Genomic DNA, 22,002 nt, shown 5'->3' on the forward strand with positions numbered 1-22,002 from the left:
TGGCCAGTGCAGGAAGCAACTGCCTGCTGCCTCCAGTTCTTGGAGAAACATCCACCCTTCTGGCCCCTTCTGGAGAAAAAAAACCCATTTCTGCAGAGCAAATGGAACAGCTGCTGCCCAGCAGGACAGAAAATCAATGATTTGGTATGTGTGGCCAGCGATGTATTGAATCGTTGGTTTGTTTCTTGTTAATGATCAGTGTCTTCATTTGCCTTGCAAAAAACAATCCCTACTTTCTAGATACTGTTGGGAGTGCACTGATGCACTGACAGGCTCATTATCACTGGAGTTTGGCAGCAGGGTGTTTTGCTAAAGTGGGAAATTATCATTATGAGGGTAAAAGATGTTACTTGATTGGATGGACTCCTGCAGCTGCATGGTCCTGTGACCCCCCAGAGCTCATAGGGCCCAGCTTTACGCTTGTTATATTGGTAGGAGAGAATGTCTAAAAGGGCAGACACATACTGCTTACAAAAAGCAATCCACAACAGTGGATGAATCTAATGCTATGAGACCTGAAAGGAGGAGCGGGAGGCAAAGAGAGACAGTGAAACCAGACATAGCCTCGTTTAGTGACCATCAAAACCCAACAACATCAATGGAGAGATGGAAGGTACCGCTTGAACACTGCTCATTCGGGAACTCTAAACAGGATGAACCAACTTATGAGCCTGCCGTGCTGGAGGAGATGCAAAGTGGTCCCAACAAGAACCTCAGCTGATTCAAGATGGAGCCGCACATTGTTTTACAAAAAGAGCTGAGCTCGTTCTGCCCACTTGATTATGTGTGAGCCACTGGCAAACTTGAGGACCTGTGGCTACATCAGCACTGCATCGTGTCTCATCTAATAAGCCCAGACCCCCAGCTTGGTCACACAGCTACCAAGCTTCCAGCTCAGAGAAAGCAGAGAGCTGGAGAGCTTGCATCGGTTTGCGAGAGAATTTAAAAACATACCCCATGCTCCAAATGGGCAGATCTACCCATGGCTGCAGCGTGCCCAAATTCTGTACCCTAGCCAAGTGTCTTTAAGGCACTCGGCACATAGGCAATCCCCCCAGTACCTCCCCAACTTTGGGAAAATAACATTTCCCAGTATTAGCAAGAAGTGGCACATAAGTTTGTATTTTTGAGCTGTGGAAAGTGCTTTGCTGATCTCTTTCCATCTGGCTCAATCAGGCTCTTTTTGTTCTCTCTGGTGATACAAATCCCTGTGAGTTTTCTTAGTTCAATAAGAATTATAGATTAAAAAATAAATGAATGTGTAAAGCAAATTCTAATGATGAATACATTCCTATCTTTCTGCAATAATCCTGATTCACATTTGTGAAATGAAAACAAACTATTCAACAACTTTAACATTTTTCCGATCAATAAACTTCAGGAGAGGGAAGGAACACTGAATTGAAACAAGGCTCTGCAAGCAATGAATTTTCTCCTTTCTCTTCTAGCGTTCTTTTTTCACTCTTCTGCAAAACCAGTTATCACGAGAGAACTGATACAAATAAAGAAGCCAACCCTTAGATAAGTACAGGGGAAATGTACAGGAGAAATTTAAATAGGAAATGTGCTGAATGAGATGTTTGATTTGGAATTTATGTAATCTTAATGCATTCTGTACTGAAAATATCTCTGAACAGAATGTCAAAACCTGAGGCTAATGAAAACAGAAGTGGAAGAGGAAAACAATCTATTTTAGGACATGTGCAGTCTTAGGACATATTCCAAAAAACAGGCGGCATTTTGCGATTCACTTCTAGTGCAAGAAACAACTCAGAAAGGAAAGTTATTGGGGCTACTAAGTTCAGATGAGAGCACCCCACAGCTCTGGTCCCTCCTCATCTGGGATCTCTCGGACTGCACTGTGGTTTCCAAGATAAAGCAGGACGTGTGGGAGATGGTGGGTTCCCAGCTTGGCAGGGGAACCCGACAGACTGCTGCTGTGGTGGGCACGGGGTGAGCTGACAGCAGCTATACTGTCGATGGAGTGTGTAGTAGGTCTCCTTCACTCTTTCCCTGACCTTTTTGCTTCTTTTCTGCAGTGTAGCATTGGACTGTGTACATCTGCTCTAGAAAAAAGGATTATTTTAACAGCGTTTGACCTACATCCCCATAAAGGGAGATGGGACTGGACAAATGTCTCTAAAGTCGTGAACTGAGCACCAGGGAGCTGTATTTCAAGAGGCAACCTGCTCCCTATCTCATATCTTTAATTTTGATTACGAAACCCAACCACAGAGAAAATAAAGAGAGGAACTTGGCATTAATTACTAACTTGTAACTTAATAAAGCGTCCTCTGCAAAGGGCCCTGTGTGGCTGCAGCACTCTGCAGCGCATGATGGAATTGCAGCAGCCGCTTCCTTCCCCGGCTCTCCGCTGCTCCCTGGGGCTGCTTGTCTGACCACAGTCTGCTGCAAACCGGCTGCAAATTACTGCAGTCTGGATGGCGGCTGATACGGCCGTTCCCGTTCCTATGCACACACATTTCCCACCTGGCAATGCTCACCCAAGAATAAGAGCGTGGATGGCATCTCCTTTTACCCATGCTGAGGGTACCGTTCCCAAGGACCGCTCCCAGGGGACCTGCTGGCGTAACCTACGCTCAACATCTACGTTCCACTCAGTTTGCTGTACATTTAGTCTGTCTTTAAGCGAGACGTATCCTCTAGATACCCGTGTGCTGCAGTGACTGACATAAACATATATCTGTGCACAAGAATATTCACTAGAGCGATGTGGATATATACTGCTACAGTGTCTAACATCTTCTGGGTGCTATATAAAGCCTTCCACTACACTAAGATGGTTGGTGATGATTTACCTGCTATAAAAGTAAATAATGTCACGTTTCTTATATCTTCATATACTTTATATTACAATAAAGGAAATATATCCCCATATCCAGCCCCTATTACTACACAAATTAGGCAAATATACAGTGGCAGACTGCACAGTTCTTAATCGCTTGAGGACTGAGGCTGGCATTGTTAGGGATTAAGTGAAAAAGTACCGACTGCCCAACCTGGCCTGCAGGATGCGTGTGTGCGTTTTATGGAAATCAAAGTATTAACCACACCATCTTTAGATCCCTGTACCCTGCCCAAGCAGAGATTCGCAGCAGTTACTACAGACCAGAAACACTGGGAAAACTCCTCCAAGTCACACTCAAGACCCCCACGCTGTACTTGCCCATTTTTGGGGCAGACCCTGCCAGTGGTGATGGAGCTACAAGCAAGGTGTATAAACGGGGCAAGAGGGACTTTATGCTTTCAGCGTGTGAGAGAAGCATTAGCTTTATTTTTCTGCTCCCAAGCCTGCTGACAACGTTAAATGAATGCATGAAGTGCCGGAACTCGGGAATTTGCCCCAGTCTGCACAATGAAGCACATAACGAATACCCAGTCCAGACGGTGTTTGCTATAACCGTGTTAAACTACACACCTGGCCTACTAACTCAGGTAGATAACCTGTTGAAAGAAAAACATTTCTCATCAAATCAGGCACATGGCATGTTATATAAAATACCTAACCTAGTACATCATGTCAATATTAAATCAAATTTGTTGCATGTTGAACAGCTCTTCTGGCAAGCAGATTGAATTATCATGCACAGCTAGTGATGACAAGATTACTGCGCATTAGCTTTCATTAACTAATGTGCCAAGTTCATATATCACCTGAGTTACAATTAATGTATGGCATGATGAAGGAGATCTATCAATAAAAGGCAAGACCTCAAGAATCTGCAACTTCACAAAGCATTCTCTTTTATTTCCCAGAGACTGCAATCTCCTAGATGTTAGTTTGTCAAATGAGGTATTTTTGTTTCAGTCTAACAATGGACAAGACACATGAGAGAGATGCTTAAAAGCACCCCTTATGGAAAATATTCCCATTAGATTAATTAAGCTTTCTACAGGATAGGCAAAATAAAACCTTACAGAATCTGGGGGGGATGGACGCAAAGGGAGATAATTTTTACCCATATATTCAGTTTTGTTTATCAATTTTAACATTAATTGCATCTGCTTGTAAAAGACTGCAGAAAGATTTTGTTAGGTTCACTCTATCTCATTCGATCTGTACATGCTAAGTAAAAAAAGCAGCAAAACAAGAAAGATAGCTGCCCTGCGTACGTATAAGCAGATAAGAACACAGTCGTAAACAAATGTCTCCCCCAAATCGCTCTGGAATCTGAGAATCAGCTCAGTTCTTTCTAGCTCAGATGGTCCCAAAGCATGCCAAGAACTGCTAATTCACATCACGTTGCCTGCAATCTCTGCTCTCCCATCTATGCAACTTCATTTCTCCGTAAAGACTGAGCTTTCACGGTTTTAAGGCATACAAACAATACCTTAGCACAGTTGTGCTCCCAAAGTCTTTAATACAATTGCTTTATAATTACCATTTTTCTAAGCTGGTTTGATATCCATTAGTTAGATTTAATGCATGTTAAAAGAAAGAGCTAATGGGCACTTATCAGGAATCCAAATAAAAAAAAAAGATAAAAAAACCTTTCACTTTGCCCTTTATACCACACATCACTATAAAAATACACAATCCTCTCTGTCTACTCATGTGATATAAAAGAGAAAAAGCTAAAACTTCATCCGGTTTTTACTGATAATGCTGATTCTCTATTCAGCTTTATCTTACAGTTTGTGTTTTTTAATGGCTGGTAAATGGTTGCAGAATCATTAAAGGTTGGTTAACCTTCTCAGTCTAATTTTGACCTACAAGATACTTAATTTAATCATTCCCCCGTAGAAAAGGATTGAATCATTATGTGCAGACATGTGGTGATGGCCGTATTACATTAGATCTTCATTAACCCAAGTTAATAATGGCTTTGTACTAATGGAAACCTCCCCTTCCTCCTAATTTTTTTTTCCAAATTGGAAAGCTCACTTAGTGAATATTCTGCATCCGATGCTAGATAGAGAGAAGACAGTAATTATTGATGGGAAGACTAAATACTGAAAAGCAGTGTAAAATTTACAAGATTTCCTAAAAATAAAATTTTCAATTCAGAAGAGTTTCCTGATACTAGTTTTCTTCCCCACAGAGGATGGGAACCTCATGCCCTTACTCACAATAGGAACACTTCACCCTTTAAGCGATTTCATTCATTGCAACAAGGTCTCAGGAACGGAAAGCACATGCTAGAAAAGCAAAGACATCAAAACCAAGTTACAATTTAACTGCATCCCACGTGCTCTAGATGGAAAACTAAATAGAAACAGCACTTTCCTTCTGAATGATACTCCACAACTGATAGCTACTGTCACTCCTCTTTCACCGTTATTTTTGTAATCATTGGCAAATGTTGACCTTTTAAGCAGCTAACCTAATTCATAAAGGATGCCACTTCCTAATTAGTGGAGACAGCAGATTCTCAGCATCAAACAAGGCAAGAGTCAACCTAATGAGAACAGAGCAAGTGGGTCTGGAGAGATGACTGAGCAAGTCGAAGAGGCTGCTATCACCCGGAACTGAAAGAATACCTTCTTATTGTTAAAAATTAAATAAACATCTCCAGAGAGAAAATGAACGGATGCACTGAATGCAGCACACACGTGGGCATGGCCAGATTTGAACACAACTCCTGTACAGCAGCCTGTAGCCTACTGAGACCCCGTGGACCGCAGAGAAATAACAGAAGTAAAACTTCAAGATGGGCAAAAAGCACATTCAGCCTCCGAGCAAATAGTTTTGACTGCATAAATCGATGAGCCTCAGCTTGGCTGAGTTCCTGCAGATGAATCCTCTCAATTCCCAGAGGCAAATTCAAAAAATTGAGAAAGCGTGACTTAGGACAAGATATCCTGAACACCATCACCGAACTGTGCTTAGAAGTACGGCTAGGTTTCATGCTTAACTGAAGGCATACGCAACCAGCGAAATCATGCAGACCTGACTGCACAAAACCTGAGACTTAACATACCTTCCATGAGGCTTGAATCCAATCCTTGAATTTTGACAATATAATATAAAGTAATATAATATATAATATATAATACAATGTAATATGGTATCATATCATACAAAATAAATACTATATATATAAAATACTGTATTATTTGTAGCTGCTGGTTAAAAGGAGGCAGAGTGGACTATCGCAGTGTTGTAACTCCCTTCTAGAGTGGTCTCAGAACACGATTTCCACTTTTTTTTTTTTATAGCAACTTGGCGATTTTTTCTGGAGAGAAAAACCATCAGTCTGGGGATTTGCATTTTTTCTCACCTACAGTGCTATAATTCACTTCCTTGCTCTTGGGACTGGATGCTTCTGAAAAGGAAATTAAGAGCACAGATTTCATAACCACTCACCTCGAAACAAAATGGAAAGCACTACCACATGTGTCTGCAGAAAAACAATTTCTTATCTTAAAATTGTGCTTGGCTGAGCAAAAGAACCTAAAAAAGATTATTGAGTATCCTAAGTCTGTGTGTAATGTCTGAGAGAATAGAATCAGGCTGGACACAGCCATTTTCGCGTGTCCAGAGAAGGGCAGCGAAGTTGGTGAAGGGTCTGGAGCAGAGGTCTTATGAGGAGCGGCTGAGGGAACTGGGGTTGTTCAGCCTGGAGAAGAGGAGGCTGAGGGGAGACCTTATCGCTCTCTACAACCACCTGAAAGGAGGTAGTAGTGAGGTGGGTGTTGGGCTCTTCTCCCAAGTAACAAGTGACAGGGCGAGAGGAAACGGCCTCAAGTTGCGCCAGGGGAAGTTTAGATTGGATATTAGGAAAAATTTCTTCATGGAAAGGGTTGTCAAGCACTGGAACAGGCTGCCTGGGGAAGCGGTTGAGTCCCCATCCCTGGAGATGTTTCAAAGACGTGTAGATGTGGTGCTCAGGGACACGGTTTAGTGGTGGACTTGGCCGTGCTAGGTTAACAGTTGGGCTCAATGATCTTAAAGGTCTTTTCCAACCTAAACGATTTTATGATTCTATGATTTTTAATAGCATATAAAGTGCAAGGATAAGAGCAGCACCTACCCAAGCTGCAGAAGATGGCACTGCACTGACGCATGTATTTAGGCTTGTGATGAACCCACAAGTAATGCACCCAACCTGTGAAGAGCTCTGGGACAACTGGGAGAATCTGTTGAGACCTGCTCTTGAAGATTTTACCTTTACAGGATCTCTCTGAAACATATGGCATTTGCATTATTTCTAGCTTCTAGTGCTATCAGCAGGAACAGGCACCTGGCACACGCCCTGGCCTCCCCGTGCCACGCCACCGCCAGCGGCCGAGTCAGCCCAGGTCCACGAACGTATTCAGGTGCTCTGTTGAATTAGGACCTTCCTAACTAAAGAGCTCTAAAATCAATCTGTCTCCAAGCTGGTAAAAGAATATTGATCATTTTAATTATAAGCAGCACTACGGCATTTTTGGAATGGTTTGTAATGGAAAAAAGGGTTTTCACTCAAGTGTCCTATTCATTTTAAAAAATGAAGCATCTTCTCTTCAGATCTCAGGCGTTGCTGCTTTCGTTTCCTCCCCTGCCACCCGGCAACACCTGCCCTGTTCCTTCACTGAAAGAACAACCTGCAGGACACCAGGCAGCTCTTTATGAATTGTACTGTCAGGTTGGAGAAGAGGAACAAGCCAGAAATGCAGAATCCAAATTCTCCACATGAATATATATATACACACACACACACACAAATGCAACTATATGCCTTAAAAGATTAATTTCACAAGCCTTAAATTGCAGTTTAATTTGAAAACTAATTCAGCCTCATAATTGGCTTTCTGTTCAAATCACTGAGGCTAAAGATTTAAATTCTTAATATTCAGATGACTTTCAAGTTTCTGGCCCCATCTGTGCATTAGTCCATGGTGTTAATCTCTGAGGGAATCTCTGCTGGCATAGAAATAAAATAAACAAACTGGGACACTAGTAGAATAATCGGCTTTTAAAATCCTTGTTTTTTTATATACTGCTTATTTTTATGAGATTTCTTTAACTCAATTTGCCACATATAGATTTGGCTCCCAGCTATTTCATTTTTCATGTGGCACGCTATCAACAATTATTGTACCAGAGTTCCATGAAATCAGGAGGAGATGGGGAAATTTTAAATTACAACATTTCTCATGTAAGAAATACTAATATTCCTTTATTTTGGAGGACTGTCCATACTTAGCACTCTTTCACACCGCTCCCAGGGAGGGTGGCAGGAGTAAAGTATCCTGCACAACACCATGAGAAAGGAGGAGCCGGATGAAACCCTAGCTTAAAAGAAAGCACTTGAACTTTTTGCTATTGACTTGAAAGGGACCATGATGTATCCGGAGAGTTAGTGAAGTGGAAAGGATGAATGGGAATGGAAAAGGCCAGTCTGACAGGAACAAATTGTTTTGGAGAGATGTGTTAATTTTTGACAATCTTGCTGTTAAAACAAAATAGATACAACCCAGAGCAAAGCACTCAAGTCACTGCGGAGCATTTCACATTGACCTTTTCAGAACTGAACGCTTCAGTTCAGTAAGACATCCACATCCGACCGTAAGGTACATTTTGTGGTGGTTGTATCAAACCAAGCTTCTGCAGCGACCAAAATAATCTTTCTCCATCACATTTTTGTTTTGTGATTAAATTCCCTTTTTTCTTTTACATTTAAACATTTTCATTCTATCTTATCGAGCAACTTTCTTCTGGAAACTGTAGAATTTCTTTGGAAACGGCACTCCCCCAGGACACCCCGGGATGCTGCAAGCGCAGGGGCTGGGCTGGGGGCAGGCAGTAACCGGTGTCGTACAGAGGGGAAAAACCCACCGCAAAGCCCAGCTCCGTTCTGCCGTAAGGCGGTGGAGCTTGCGTGGCACGGCTCAGAGATGTGGGCTTTGAGAGCGCAGCAGAATCCTCGCAGGGCAGGCAGTGTCGGGCAGCAAAGCTGTGCAACCCGTCCCGCTTTATCAGCGCTTGAAAGGCAACTTCTGCAGCTCCGGGAGAACTTTGCTGATTAAGGCTGCCAGAGGGACCAGGGGAATTTCAGCTCGAGCTTGCAGCTGCATTTTTAAAACTTGGCTATGTTCTTCATAGAGAGGCAAAGTTCAAAGAGGCAGAACATTATTCAATATCAGTAAAACACGGTCTTTTAAGATACACTTTCAAACAGTGGTGCTTTAAATCAAAACAACTCGTGGAGGGGGAGAGTAAGGAAGAAAGATGGTCCTGTGGAAAAGAAAATCCTGCATCACTATTCCTGTTCTGCATTTTTGGAGGGGCCTGCATTTACACATTTAAACTGTCCAGCTGCATGCCCGTAGGCTAGATAAGCTAGAAATGCATTACAATGTTTTCCAGAGAGTATCAGAAAAGGAAAAAGCAATGCAATTCATTTGAAGAGCCAGCACGCATCTGAGGATGCAAAGGAGCCAGGCCGTGACACACGTGTTCACACTACAGACAGCTTTACTCCACGAGAATGAGCTCCTGATTTCAAGAACACTGCGCTACGGGGTAAGACACTATTTCAATTAAGACATTACAATCTTAACCAGCAACAACAACCTATTATAATTAATAATACTCGATGATTTCTTTTCTATTCCTGTCAAGGGTTGCTTCAAGGTGACTTGCACACCGCAGAGAGCGTGCTCCTTGGAAACCCAGGCAGTCTGAGTGCTCTGCAGTCTGGGAAGCCCCTTCACTTAAAACCCATCAGACTGCCTCTAATGAGTCTCTTCACATTGCTGCCAATTCTTCCAGCTCTTGGACAATCCCCTTTGAAGGATATTTGTATTTTAGACTAAAGCAAACTTGCTTCTTCCGTGGGAGGCTAAGTGCCCAGCAGTATCACACCGTGCTGCAGGCTGGAGCACACATCCTTCCTGCACGCCCATTTTCTTGGTTCACTCTACCTCCTTTTGGCTTATTCACTGCAGAGTCGGTAGGTCACATCTTGGCCACCCTCCACCCCCTGCCACGGTCAGGCACAATTTGCAGCTGTCCTACAGGGTCAGAGATGAGGCACGCGCGCTCTTCCAGCTCCCTGCACCCTGGCTAGGGAGAGGGGACCACGCTGCCCTCCGTGGCGCAGCATCCTCCGGAGGCACAGCTGCCTGCCGTGCCTGCGCGCCGGCTGCCGTCGCTTTGCCCCGCAGCCCGGGGCGCGCTGTGGCAGCACCGCAGAGCCCTTTGCTGTTCTCTTTGAAGGGGATCTGCTCTACTGATCCTGCTAAAGCCTTACAGGGGTTTTCCCTGCAGCTCAAGGTCAATGCGCCCTGCTCAGTCTGTGCTCAACAGCGTATCTTTGACGGTCTTGCTCTGCAAAATTTCCATGGGTAGAGCTTGAGCTCCATATGTCCCTTTTTTCTTTTTTTTAAATCTGGGCAAAATTCCTACTGACTTCAAACAGTCATTGGCTGCTCGCACTAGCTGCCCTCAGAGTCAGCACTTGTTTGGGATACTCTACTACTCTAGCTACTTTTCTCATAAGAGGTGTGCAGAATTATTAAGAATGTTGCAGATACTGTGGTAATCGAGTAATACTGCATTTTTAATCACAGCCATTATAAATGGGCATATGGAAGATGTGAGAAATAACAATTGTACAGGATATCCAGGGAAGCATTTTCAGTCCTCAGGCATAGTTCAATAGCAATGAACAGTGGAAAATGAATGCTGAACTCCTGTAACATATAATAAGATTTTTTAGTTTGCTTGAAGCAAATCTGTACTTTATACATGGATATATGCACATATGCATATATATATATATTTATAGGTGCATATACATATATAACTTACGGTTGAATCTATACTGAACACATTTTGCCGTTACCTCTAAGAACATGCAATGTCTTTCTTTTGTTGACCACTGCCACAAATGATCATGAATTTTGCCCACATTATTTTTTCCCTTGCAAAGGCTGGCATGGTGCCTCCTTAGTTATAATAATGGTCTGAAGCATCTTGAACTGTAAGAGACTTTGCAAATCTCTGCAAGATCTATGCTTAGCTAAATACATTGTCTAGACTTGTCTCTACACAAAACAGGGATACATAACTTGGAGGCAAAGGAGGAGCACGAAGACATCCACAGTAACTCTATGACCTCTCTATCCCTTTCTCAATGACACAACATCATGTTTATTGCCAAGTACATGGAATGAGCGCTTCAGATACCCAAACTCCCAGGAGGTTCTACAAAAGCAAAGAACAGAAATTCAATGCTAATACAAACCTTTAAAAGAATACCGATTAAACAGGAAAGAGGGGGGAAAAACCTCCAAAAACATCAAAGACAAATGTAATTGCTTTTGAATAAAAACAGATTGCTTTCTACCTACCTGCCTTAAAGGCAAGCACTCCAGCCTGGGATACAGAATACCAAAAAACACTGGTAGAAGCAGAGGCACAAGCATTTTGTAGGCAAAGTTATCCTATTCTGATTTAATAGCTCAAAGGCTTATCTGGATTTCAGACAAGAGGAGGATGCAATTTACTGCTCCTTTCACACAAATGAGCAGAGCTACTTAAAACATTTGTGAACACTTTGAATATTGATCTGCCCTAGAATAAGATGTAAGAAATTTGATTTGCTATGGAAATGTATCAATCTTCAAACCTTGACGTGCCCCAAAGTGGCCTTCAAATGAAAGCCGGAAAATCCTCCGTGAAGGTGTCATTAGAGCCATCAGCTCAGGGACTTCTCGCATCCCCTCTGCCAAGCAGGACGGGGATCAGCACCCAAAGCATATCAGGAAGGGAGCTGTAGCTATTCTTTCCTCAAAAATAATGTCACATTCTGTCCCCACTACCTGTCACCACAGCAGCCCATTCCTCACAATGCTGAAAGACAATCAATCACCTTGCGAATCACCTTGTTAAAAATAGTGGCCACGGGAGACTTTCCTATGACACCTCAGGCAGCGGAGAAGCCATGATAAATGTTTGCTGACACAAAACACAGTCACGCGGTATTTAACCCCTCAGCTGGCAAACAACTGAGGATAAAATTTGTCTTGGAAAAATCTCCCTCCGCTTTCAGGAGAATTACAAACACACTGGTGACAGTTTTGACAGTATAATTTCTGTTTAAAGAATGAATACACTCATATTAGTTATGCTCAGCAATAAGCTAAACCAAGCCTGCTACCATATTGGAAACGGTAGGATTACACCACACTTAAATAACAAATCAGCAACATAGTTGAAAAGAAAACACTAAAGACCCTTATAACTGTATTTTTCCAAGCATGTAAACACGTTCACGTAAAAAGTCATCACTTGTATTCTGTGTACTTTGAGTTTTTCCCCATTTCACCCTCTGTAAGAGAAGTCCATGGGGACAGAGGATGAGCCGGCAGTTTCAGTGGGAATATTCCCACTTCAATAGGTTTGCATCAGGTCCCAAAAAAGGAAGTATTTTCTTCACGCTCTGGGACACAGACCTGTCTGGAGTCTGACTGGGTGCCAGGCACTGAGTTTGCAAATGACTGGATTAAATACCAAGGAGGCAGACGTTCAGCATTTCAGGCACTGGATCAGTGAAAGGCCACTGCCGGGTTTGCTTTCAGTACTCTGTGGTTAGCATAACACCCTGCACACATGTAACGAGCGTATGAGAATGGCAATACAGAGAATTACTCTACAAAACTGCTGCTTTTGCAAATTCCACACCTAGGAAGGGACCACCAGGATCCAGGATCCCTCTAACCCAAGCCTCCGCTTCCTCTGCATCCAGAGAAAGAGATACCGGCTAGATTGTTCCCACCTCCACCAGCCTTCAACAAAGAGCCAGCAAGAGCAAACCTCTCCTACATTCCCTCTATTTCAAGAGGAGGCAAAGCCACCAGGCCAGATTAATGTTTGAAAGCCTGTGATAACTTTAAGACTTTTTTTCAACTGTACCTGGTTTAGAGCCTTCATCAACAGATCCATTATAGACTTGGTTTATAAACTCCGGTCTGTTGTCATTCATATCAATCACATAGATGTAAAGGTCAATAGGATTCTCCACCTTGTTTCCATTCATATCCACTGCATGAGCCCGGAGCTGGGAATAAGCACAATGAAAGCATAGTATCAGCAATTGGATTTGTCGCAGAATGAGAGACCGTGTTTTGTAGGAATTGACTTCACCTCATAAATACTTTCTCAAATTGAACTGAGCGGGTATCTAACTCCAGCAGAAAGCAGCAACGTGGTTTCCATCTAGACTCTACACACAGTTTTTCAAGGCTTAACGTAATATTGAAATAATATTTTAAAATAGCAATTGTCAGTGGAAACACTTTAACTCTGGTGTAGTGATGCTATCTCCTTCACTGCTAATAGACCACTATATTTTAATTTTGAAGACGTGGTGAACCTTGTCTGACAATCTGAAAAGCAAATTTTGCTTAGTTCCAAACACAGCAAGGAAATGAGTTTGACTTGAGAGGCTTCTTATGAGAACCTGCAGCCTTTCATACCCACAATAACAGGGATTAATAAGTGAAGAGATTTCAGAATGGCATTAGCATTGTTTAGTCTTTGTTTAATCACAGTCTCTAGGAACAGCAACAGCTACGGACCCCATTGCTCTATCCACCAGAAGACATAAAAAAGGTCCTTTTCCTTCAAATGATGGGAGCCCCTGTGGCACTAAGAATGGAATATTTTTCTCAGGCTTAACTAAAATATCCAGTGATGAAGCGTTACAATAACCAGAGCCACAGTGTTAAGTCCTCAGCTAAAGTGGAACTGTGGCTTTATCTTATTAGCAATAACCATCAGCAATAATACTCGAAAACAAGAGCATCTGTTTTCTGAACAAAAGGGACAGATACAGCATGTCAAAATGAGTAATTAATAAAACAATGCAATCAACAATAGTCTGGAACAATCAGTAATCAGGTGAAAAAAATGGATAGCTTTCTCATTAAAGGGAACAGATGGCTACTCTAAATTGTGTGTGCGCTGAACGGAGCCCATGTCAGCTTCAGAAAAAAAACCCCACAAGTGAGGAAAGGGTTGCATGGCCCCTGCCGATGGCTGGGCAGCGGAGAGGCATCGCCTGGGTGTGAGCGCTGCAGATTTCATTTGCCACCCCTCCTCATTTCCGCACCAGTGAGCATTGCTGAACCTCCGCACCGCCACAAAAATGGGGGACGGCGCTCAGGACGGCCGTGCGGCATCCCGCAAGGCTGGTGGGATGAAGAATGAAGGCTCCAGAGCACGCTAGCTTGGTGCAAGGGCTGGCTGGAAGAGCGGGGCTGAGGGACAGGGGACCCACCCACCGCCCCGCGGGGAGTGTTTTGTATGACACAAGCCCCGCCAGCGTGCCGACCCACACCAGCTCCCGCCTTCAGAGGGAAGGAGGCCTCTCTGGTCCCTCCCGGCAGCTCCCCGGGCCGTCGGGATGCTGGTCAGGATGCTGCCGGGAGCTGGAGCTCCTGTGCCAAGGAGGTCTCTAGCTCCTCTGCTGCATGACAAATAAATGTGCTAATTGCATTAGCACTGGTTTCCGTCTTTTGCTCTCGCTGTGCTGTGATCGATGCAACTTTCTCCTTCATGTATGGCGTTCAGAAGTCCAGAGCTTAACAAAAGAAAGTGCATGCTATTAGGATGGGCTGGATTAACATTTAATCAAGCAGAGAACAAACTGCCATGTGAAACGAGCTGGGAGAAAAATAGTTTTTTTGAAGGAAGTTAAGCAGCACGTTTTCTTTAAAGGCTGAAGAAGTCTGGCTTCGTTTTCAATACAGGATGACTTGTAATGCTTTTAATATCTGCATTTCTTGCTTGCTTACGAACTGCTTTGGCTCCCACCTGTTGAGCTATCCTTCATCATGTCAGATGTAGCAATTCAATAACTTTCCCAATCAGAGGTCAGATTGCCTTTGAAAAAAAAGTAATTCGAAGCCAAAATTAAAGTTATTATCTTCAAACTGCGGCAGCACTGGGCTCTCTCTTCCTGCATTTCCAGCAGCGGAAATGGTTCCACTCAGAGATAAAGCAGAGAGCAAAGCTGGTATCTTCCCCCTCAGATCTGACTCTCCCCCTGCAAATTTTTAATTACATTTGATAGCTTTTGTTTGAAATCTTCAGGAGTAAGGGATTTCTCAGCAATGCACGTCTATCTGCTTGTTGCACTCGCTAAGCACATGTACCCACAAACGCATTACTGCCTGCACTGAAGATAAAAAAGATTCAATAAGCAAGACTTCAGGAATCTCGTCAAACCGGCAGTGACACGCACCAGTGTCACCTCTGCCCCGAGCCCAGCGCCAGCCCCCGGGCTGAGTTACGGGAGGGAGGACGGTGCCTGGGGACACGGGCACTGGTGCGGGCACCGGGGCCCTGACTAACAGCTTTTGGGCAGCTGGGGGGACGGCACCCGCTCCCCACGCCCAGCGCAGCAGACCCCGCGCCCTTACGCCCCGGGCTGTGCTGGTGCCTGGCTGGCCGTAGCTGCTCTTCTTCTGCCCTCCAACCAGCTGTTACTGCTGCCCTTTCTGCACACCCCCCTTCGCTCTTCTGCTACTTTTTTGCCTGACTTCAGTGAACTTTTCTTCTTTTTTCCTCTTGCGCTTGCTTGCATGAATTTCCTCTATTCATATTCTTTTAACATTTCTGTAAGGCCTCTGCATCCTTCCACGACATGTTGCTCCTCTGTGGTCAGTGCCAACTGCAGCAGAGGGAGAAGAGAGGCTTGAGCCAGAGGGCTGAATCAAAACTCAGCTCAATGGGAGCTCTTCCTCGTTAGAGACCATTCCTCCATAGAGACCATTCCTCCATAGAGACCATTCCTCGACAGAGACCATTCCTCGACAGAGACCATTCCTCGACAGAGACCATTCCCAGTGCAGGGAGCAAAGGGACAGGGGACTCCAGTGAGGCAATCTGTCCACAGGGTAACTAGTTGTATCTCCAAGGCAGATCAGATACTACATTTCCCTTCCTTAATTCATCTTCTCCCTTATCCTCACGCCCTACTCTTTGTATTAATGAGGCAACCTCAAGCCGGACAACATGTTTTGTTCTGGAGTCGTTCTTCAGATGCCGAGACAGGGCTCATTTGTGCAAGGCACCGTTTGAGTGCAGCTGCCATCTGCTCCCACCTGTGACCAAGCGGGTGTTTTGGTAGTAGAGCGATGGACAGGATGAAAAGCAGATGCATGCAAGTGCTTTGTGGCACTGGGCGAGTGTCGTGGTTTAACCCCAGCCAGCAGCTCAGCACCACACAGCTGCTCGCTCACTGCCCTGCAGTGGGATGGGGGAGAGAATCAGAAGAGCAGAAGTGAGGAAACTCGTGGGTTGAGATAAAGACAGTTTAACAGGTAAAGCAAAAGCCGCGCACACAAGCAAAGCAGAACAAGGGATTCATTCACCACTTCCCATGGGCAGGCAGGTGCTCAGCCATCCCCAGGAAAGCAGGGCTCCATCACGCGTAACGGTGACTCGGGAAGACAAACGCCATCGCTCCCAACGTCCCCCCCTTCCCCCTTCTTCCCCCAGCTTCCCGTGCCGAGCGTGACGCCATACGGTGTGGAACGTCCCTTGGGTCAGCTGGGGTCAGCTGTCCCGGCTGTGTCCCCTCCCAGCTCCTTGTGCCCCCCAGCCTGCTCGCTGGTGGGGTGGGTGAGCAGCAGCAAAGGCCTTGGCTCTGGGTGAGCCCTGCTCGGCAGTGAGGAAAACATCCCTGTGTCATCAACACTGCTTCCAGCACAAATCCAGAACACAGCCCCATAGGAGCTGCTATGAAGAAAATTAACTCTGTCCCAGCCAAAACCAGCACAGCAAGGCACAGCAAGTGCTTTGTCAGACACACACGCCATTTAGAGCTGGAAAAGCCACCACTGAAAAGGCCAGGGAGCACAGCCCGGGCCACGGGACGTGTGCCAGACGCAGCTCACGCACAAGTATTCAAATGGAAGCTGGTGGCTCGATGGAGACACAGTTAAGAAACATTTATAAAGTTGGTTTGAAATATTTACGTTGTACCCAAGAGGGAGAATGTGACAGGAGTAGAGAAGGAATAAGTAATATCAAATGAAATACCTTGCAGAGGATTCTGAAAAATTAATACAGGTAGCTGGCTAATCTCTAGCTGGTGTATCACTTTGCTGTACACCAGCCAAGGAGCTGGCTCGATATTCTTTAACAAATATTGTTTAAAAGTATGACAATCATTGCTATCATATTCAGCAGCAGCTACCACAGGTCTCTGAGGTTTTTCTACTGACAGTTTCCAGTGTAAATGTAGCTGTTGGCATACAAATGATTCAGTATCATGATTATTGATTACACTGGAGGCCGGTGGTATCTGAAGGTAGTTAGTCAAAGTCAACACAGTGAATTGTATTAAATACGAGTATTACTTATGCACTAATACTACTAATACAAATATACACTATCAATCAGTGACAGAGCCTTTAAGCAATAAGCACACAATGTCATGCCTAATTTGTGTGCTTTTAATTGTGATTAAAAGTTTAAATTAGAGTATTGTGACACAAATGGCTGGCATTGCTCACTAGCACTTGGTTCAAAATGCTGGAATTAGCTCTTGTATCCCTTAATTTCTAATAAACTTTTTTGTCTCCTTGCACTTCAGACAACTCCTTCGCAGACTATAACCCACCTGTTCTGCTCCAGCCACTTCTGAGACAGTATTTTATCCGTCTGATGCTGAAGGCATACACGTGTGTCTGGGACTGGATTAGGACTTGCTTCAAAGTTTCCCCATAACGCACAATTACTCGAGTATCATAAGCAATGACTACTTACTGACACATTTATGTTGATGTCTTTTGAAAACAGAGCTTGAAAAATGTCTTGGAATTCTAACCTGCCAGTTTACTATCCCTTGTACTTGCCAGGCCTAACTGCAGCTTGATACAAAACCAGTGTCTGGATCAGAAAAGACATTCAGAGTCACTAATTCTGTCAGCAGTACAAATGGGACTTTGGGAACGCTGTTAAAGAAGGCCAAGAGAACTCATGCATATTAAATATTACTACCTGCTGAAACTTTTTTGGCATGCAATAAACATTAAGGGCTGACTACAAGGGGAGATGCAACGACGCATGCCTGCCGCAGTGAGACAGCAGCAAGATGGGGGGAACGAGCTCGTGCTTGCACGGGGAGCGTGCGCCAAGGCTGCATCCCCAGACGCGGGCACCGAAGACGCCGGAGCGGCTCCCACAGCATCGCTCGGTGCAGCATGCGCAGTTCTGCACCACGGTGTGCTGTTGGTTAAGTAGCTGCAAAGCCCTTCTCATTTTTCTCTGCTCATATTGGCAGCTGACTCTGCGTCTGGGATGTCTGCAAGGTCCCTGGAGAGTTTGTGCTCTGGTTTGTAGCGTAGATGAGAAAACAGATGAGGCCAAAATACAGCTGAACTTGTGATCACTACCACTGCCAGTTGTGCTGGGAGGTTAAGGCAGCAATGCTAGCACAGACCGCACCTGCGCAGACACTGACTCTCAGAGGCATATACATCTCCGCATCCATCAAACTCGGAATGATCCTCCATAAAAGTTCAAGAACCATCTTGAAAATGTACGAGGAAGTTCTGCTACAGAACTCCCAATCTAATTAGAAAAAATCTGTTTCACCTTAGGGAAAAAGGTAGGTTTCATCAGACAAATGGTTTGCTGAACGCGGGAGAGAGTTAAAACACTAGTATTTTAAAAATGGCAGTCCTGAAGCAATACAGATAATTATGCATAAGAAAATATGTGTTGAAAATGTGGGAGTTAATGAAACAGAACTCTTCATATGTAGCCTCACAAACACTTGCAAATTATTATTTTTTTTTTATAATTAGTTTTTAGATTACCTGGGAATGAAAACAGCAAGGACAACACTTGACAGTGACAGAGATGCTGAAAAGACTTCATTCTGTTTAAGACTGCAGAAAACCTGAATATATATGTATGCTGTGTAAATGCACCCATCTTCAGCCAGAGCAGCAAGCCCGTATTGGACAAGAAGGCCATGTCCTACTGGGTAAAAGGGACCAGGGATGCTGCCTTGCAGCTCCACCGACATCCTTTACCCCAGCTGAAGAGTTAAGCTACTAATCCAAGCTAAAGAAAACTCTACAGCAGATGTCTAACCAATTTAAAGATGGCCAAGCTCTACAGTTCAGATCCAAGCCTACACCTCAGTCACTACTCTTCCAGTACTCGGTATAAGCCTGGCTCCAAGTCTGCCTTTCCTTTCAGTTAGAGACTCAGCTATATGAAGTGGCATAAACTCATTGACTTCTCCAAAACTTGCAACAGCCAAAACTTTGGACTGTATCTTTTTTCTGGAAGCTGGACTAATTTTTCCCATTTCTCGAATCGTCCATTCCTACTCTAGGTTTCTGCACTAGTGTTTGGGTCATTGCTTTGTGCTTGGTATATTTATAAATGCTTTGTAAAGTGTTACTAAATGAACAATTGATGGTTCAATAAATCATCAATCCATTGCTCCTGAGGCTGAAGGATCTAAAGGTTATTTACAGCCACGACTTAAAATGTTGTCCATCACCTTCTACTGTTCTGCTAACAAAGATTTGCTATCACTCACTATTCCTGTCTATAAGGTCTCATAACATACTTATCAGTTATTCACTCTCTATGAAGTACATCTTCCCGTAACCTTCAGAGTGTGAATATGCTTATTTACATACGGATGTCACGAGTTCAAGGTTTCTGCAAGGAACAGAAAAGGCTGGCAATCCTGCGGTGCATACAAGGCAGGCTTACCCGGCCACCTTTGCCAAGGCGAGAATTCGGTTTACTGAATTCACTGTAACCGGCAGGTTAAGTTCATTATTAGGGGGCACATGATTTGTTATTATGGAGGACAAAATATTTTTCATCTTATGTTTTTGATTGAGAGTGTCTGATAGTAGACATCACAGTGGCTCCATCAAAAGTGTTAACTTGTGTACTGTATTACTGACTACGCTGTTAGAATAACCTGGCACTGCTGAAACAGTATCAACAGTGCTGAGATGACACACACCGTATCTCAAATATTCCTTTTTCAGAACAACCTCTCTTCATATTTTCCTAGGCACAACAAACAAAATAATTGTTCTTGTTCACCAAGGATAAAATAATTTTCCTTCAGATCTTCTTTTACCCAGAGGAAATCTCTTTTTCCACCCAACTAAAGAGGTAATCTATTTTCTTTATCCTTCCACCCCAGTCCAGAAGCTGTGTCAACATGGTTAACTGGATACCTGATAAAGCTGACAGAATGTGCATCTCCGACGGCGCAGTTAGGAATATGGTGTCAGTGGAAGTGACCCGTACCGTTTCACTGACATTACAGTATCCCTGGGAACGGCTATTACAATGCCGATAGATGTGGCTAATGCTGATACAAAGCAATCCATGAAACAACCTTTCACAACCACTGCAGGAGAGAACTAAAACGTAGACACAGAAAGTGTTTGAAATTTTGCAGGGCTATCATGCAAGGTGCAACACATTTTTTTAGCAATTTGTGGGACTATATCTGCCATGCAATTATGCTGTGCAATATAGGGGCTAGGATTTATATCCAAACATAACGGCCAATTACACTCTAAGTATTCTGCAGGTAGAGCATTTTATGAACTAGGATAGCGTGAGGCACCACTTTTGAATGTAATTAATCTTAATTAATTTCCTCATTTAATATTAGTCTATCTGCATATTTAAAAACCTATCTGACACACCCCCATCATACTGCCTGAACATCTCCTAGTGATTTAAAATGAAAAATGACTATACCAATTATTGCATGTTTAGCTGCAGTAATGATTCTTAAATTAGTAATTTCCCAAGACATGCTAATGTAGCGATTGGCTTCTCATGGTTTTGGGAGGGTTCAGTCCACACATAAATTTGCATAGACTTCGTAAGCAGCGTGAAGTTGCACCACTTCAAACAAATGACTCTGACTTTGTGTCTGAAAAGGACGTCAGTTTAATGCCGCTTCGCATTGGTTTGGCTGATTTAGCAAGGGCAGGTTACGCTAAAGGAAAGCAGAAACAAAGCCAGCATCTCCGTACACACACACAAGTGCCCCGGCGGAGCGGGACTGAGACTCGTGCTCTTAGTTAAGCCTGAGCACCTCTGTGCAGCCAGCTCCTCAGGTCTCTGCTGACGCAGGGAGCCAGCCCAAACTGTGAACTGGGCTCTGATTTTGAACAAAGATTCCCGCTCTTCTCAAAGCTGCGTGTCCCTTCTTGAACCCAGCAATTCTGGTACAGTTTTGCTTTCAGCTTGCGAACCTAGATAGAACGCAAGATGTTTTATGCTTACATGGTAGGAAGCTCTTTCTTCTCTGTCCATCGGGCGAGTCACATACATCCTGCCAGACACAGGGTCAATGCTGAAGACTTCCATTGGCGGCTGGTCGGCTCCCACTCCAGTGATGCTGTATCTGATATGGATCTCTTTGTCCTTATCTGAACGAATCTGGATGAAATAACAAAGACAGCAATCGATAAGTTTTGGACAAAAGCCATATGGATATTTAAACAACTTTGAAGATCTGAGCCTGAAAGCTACATAAATGTAATACCGCTGTCAATTTTGACAAGGGAGCTGTACGCCAAAGGTTTGGGGAAAAGCCAGGAAAAGTGTATTCCACATATTTTCAGCTATTTTTCTCCTCTTTTATTCATGACGATTCTCTAGGAATCATTGAAATTCTGACTTTCTGCCATAGATGTGGAAGAACCTATATGCACAAAAAAATGCTGTTTACACGTTATTGAAACCCTAGGCTCCTTAAAGCGTCCAAATTGTTCAGCCACACCTGGAGTCTCCCAGCCATTAATCACTTCTGAAAACGCTGTCTGCAGGCTCCCACATCACATTCTCAGTCCCTGTGACTGTGCACACAAATACTCCCATGAAATTCGAAGAACAGGGCTGTTTGCTCCCTCTTTGTCCAACCCTGCTGGCTTGACAAGGCAAGGCTGGGAATGCCTGGTGCCATGTTAGCATTTCGTTTGACTATTTGTTGACGAAAAGTGTGTTTGGCACATTGCTTTTGAAACCCCTTCCCT

General features: G+C 43.9%; 1 protein-coding gene across 2 annotated transcripts in view; it reads right to left on the minus strand.

Annotated features, from left to right (window-relative positions):
- The window catches only part of CDH4 (cadherin 4), a 467,924-nt gene that overhangs the window by 81,907 nt on the left and 364,015 nt on the right, over nt 1-22,002 (minus strand). For both annotated transcript variants that reach the window (XM_075720977.1, XM_075720976.1), the window contains exons 5-6: nt 21,251-21,406; nt 12,866-13,010 (exon numbers count right to left, since the gene is read on the minus strand). In XM_075720977.1, coding sequence (XP_075577092.1) covers nt 12,866-13,010; nt 21,251-21,406 — 301 coding nt within the window. The remainder of the gene's footprint in view (nt 1-12,865; nt 13,011-21,250; nt 21,407-22,002) is intronic.

The sequence above is a fragment of the Pelecanus crispus genome, chromosome 14, assembly GCF_030463565.1.
Source record: "Pelecanus crispus isolate bPelCri1 chromosome 14, bPelCri1.pri, whole genome shotgun sequence".
Taxonomy (NCBI): domain Eukaryota; kingdom Metazoa; phylum Chordata; class Aves; order Pelecaniformes; family Pelecanidae; genus Pelecanus; species Pelecanus crispus.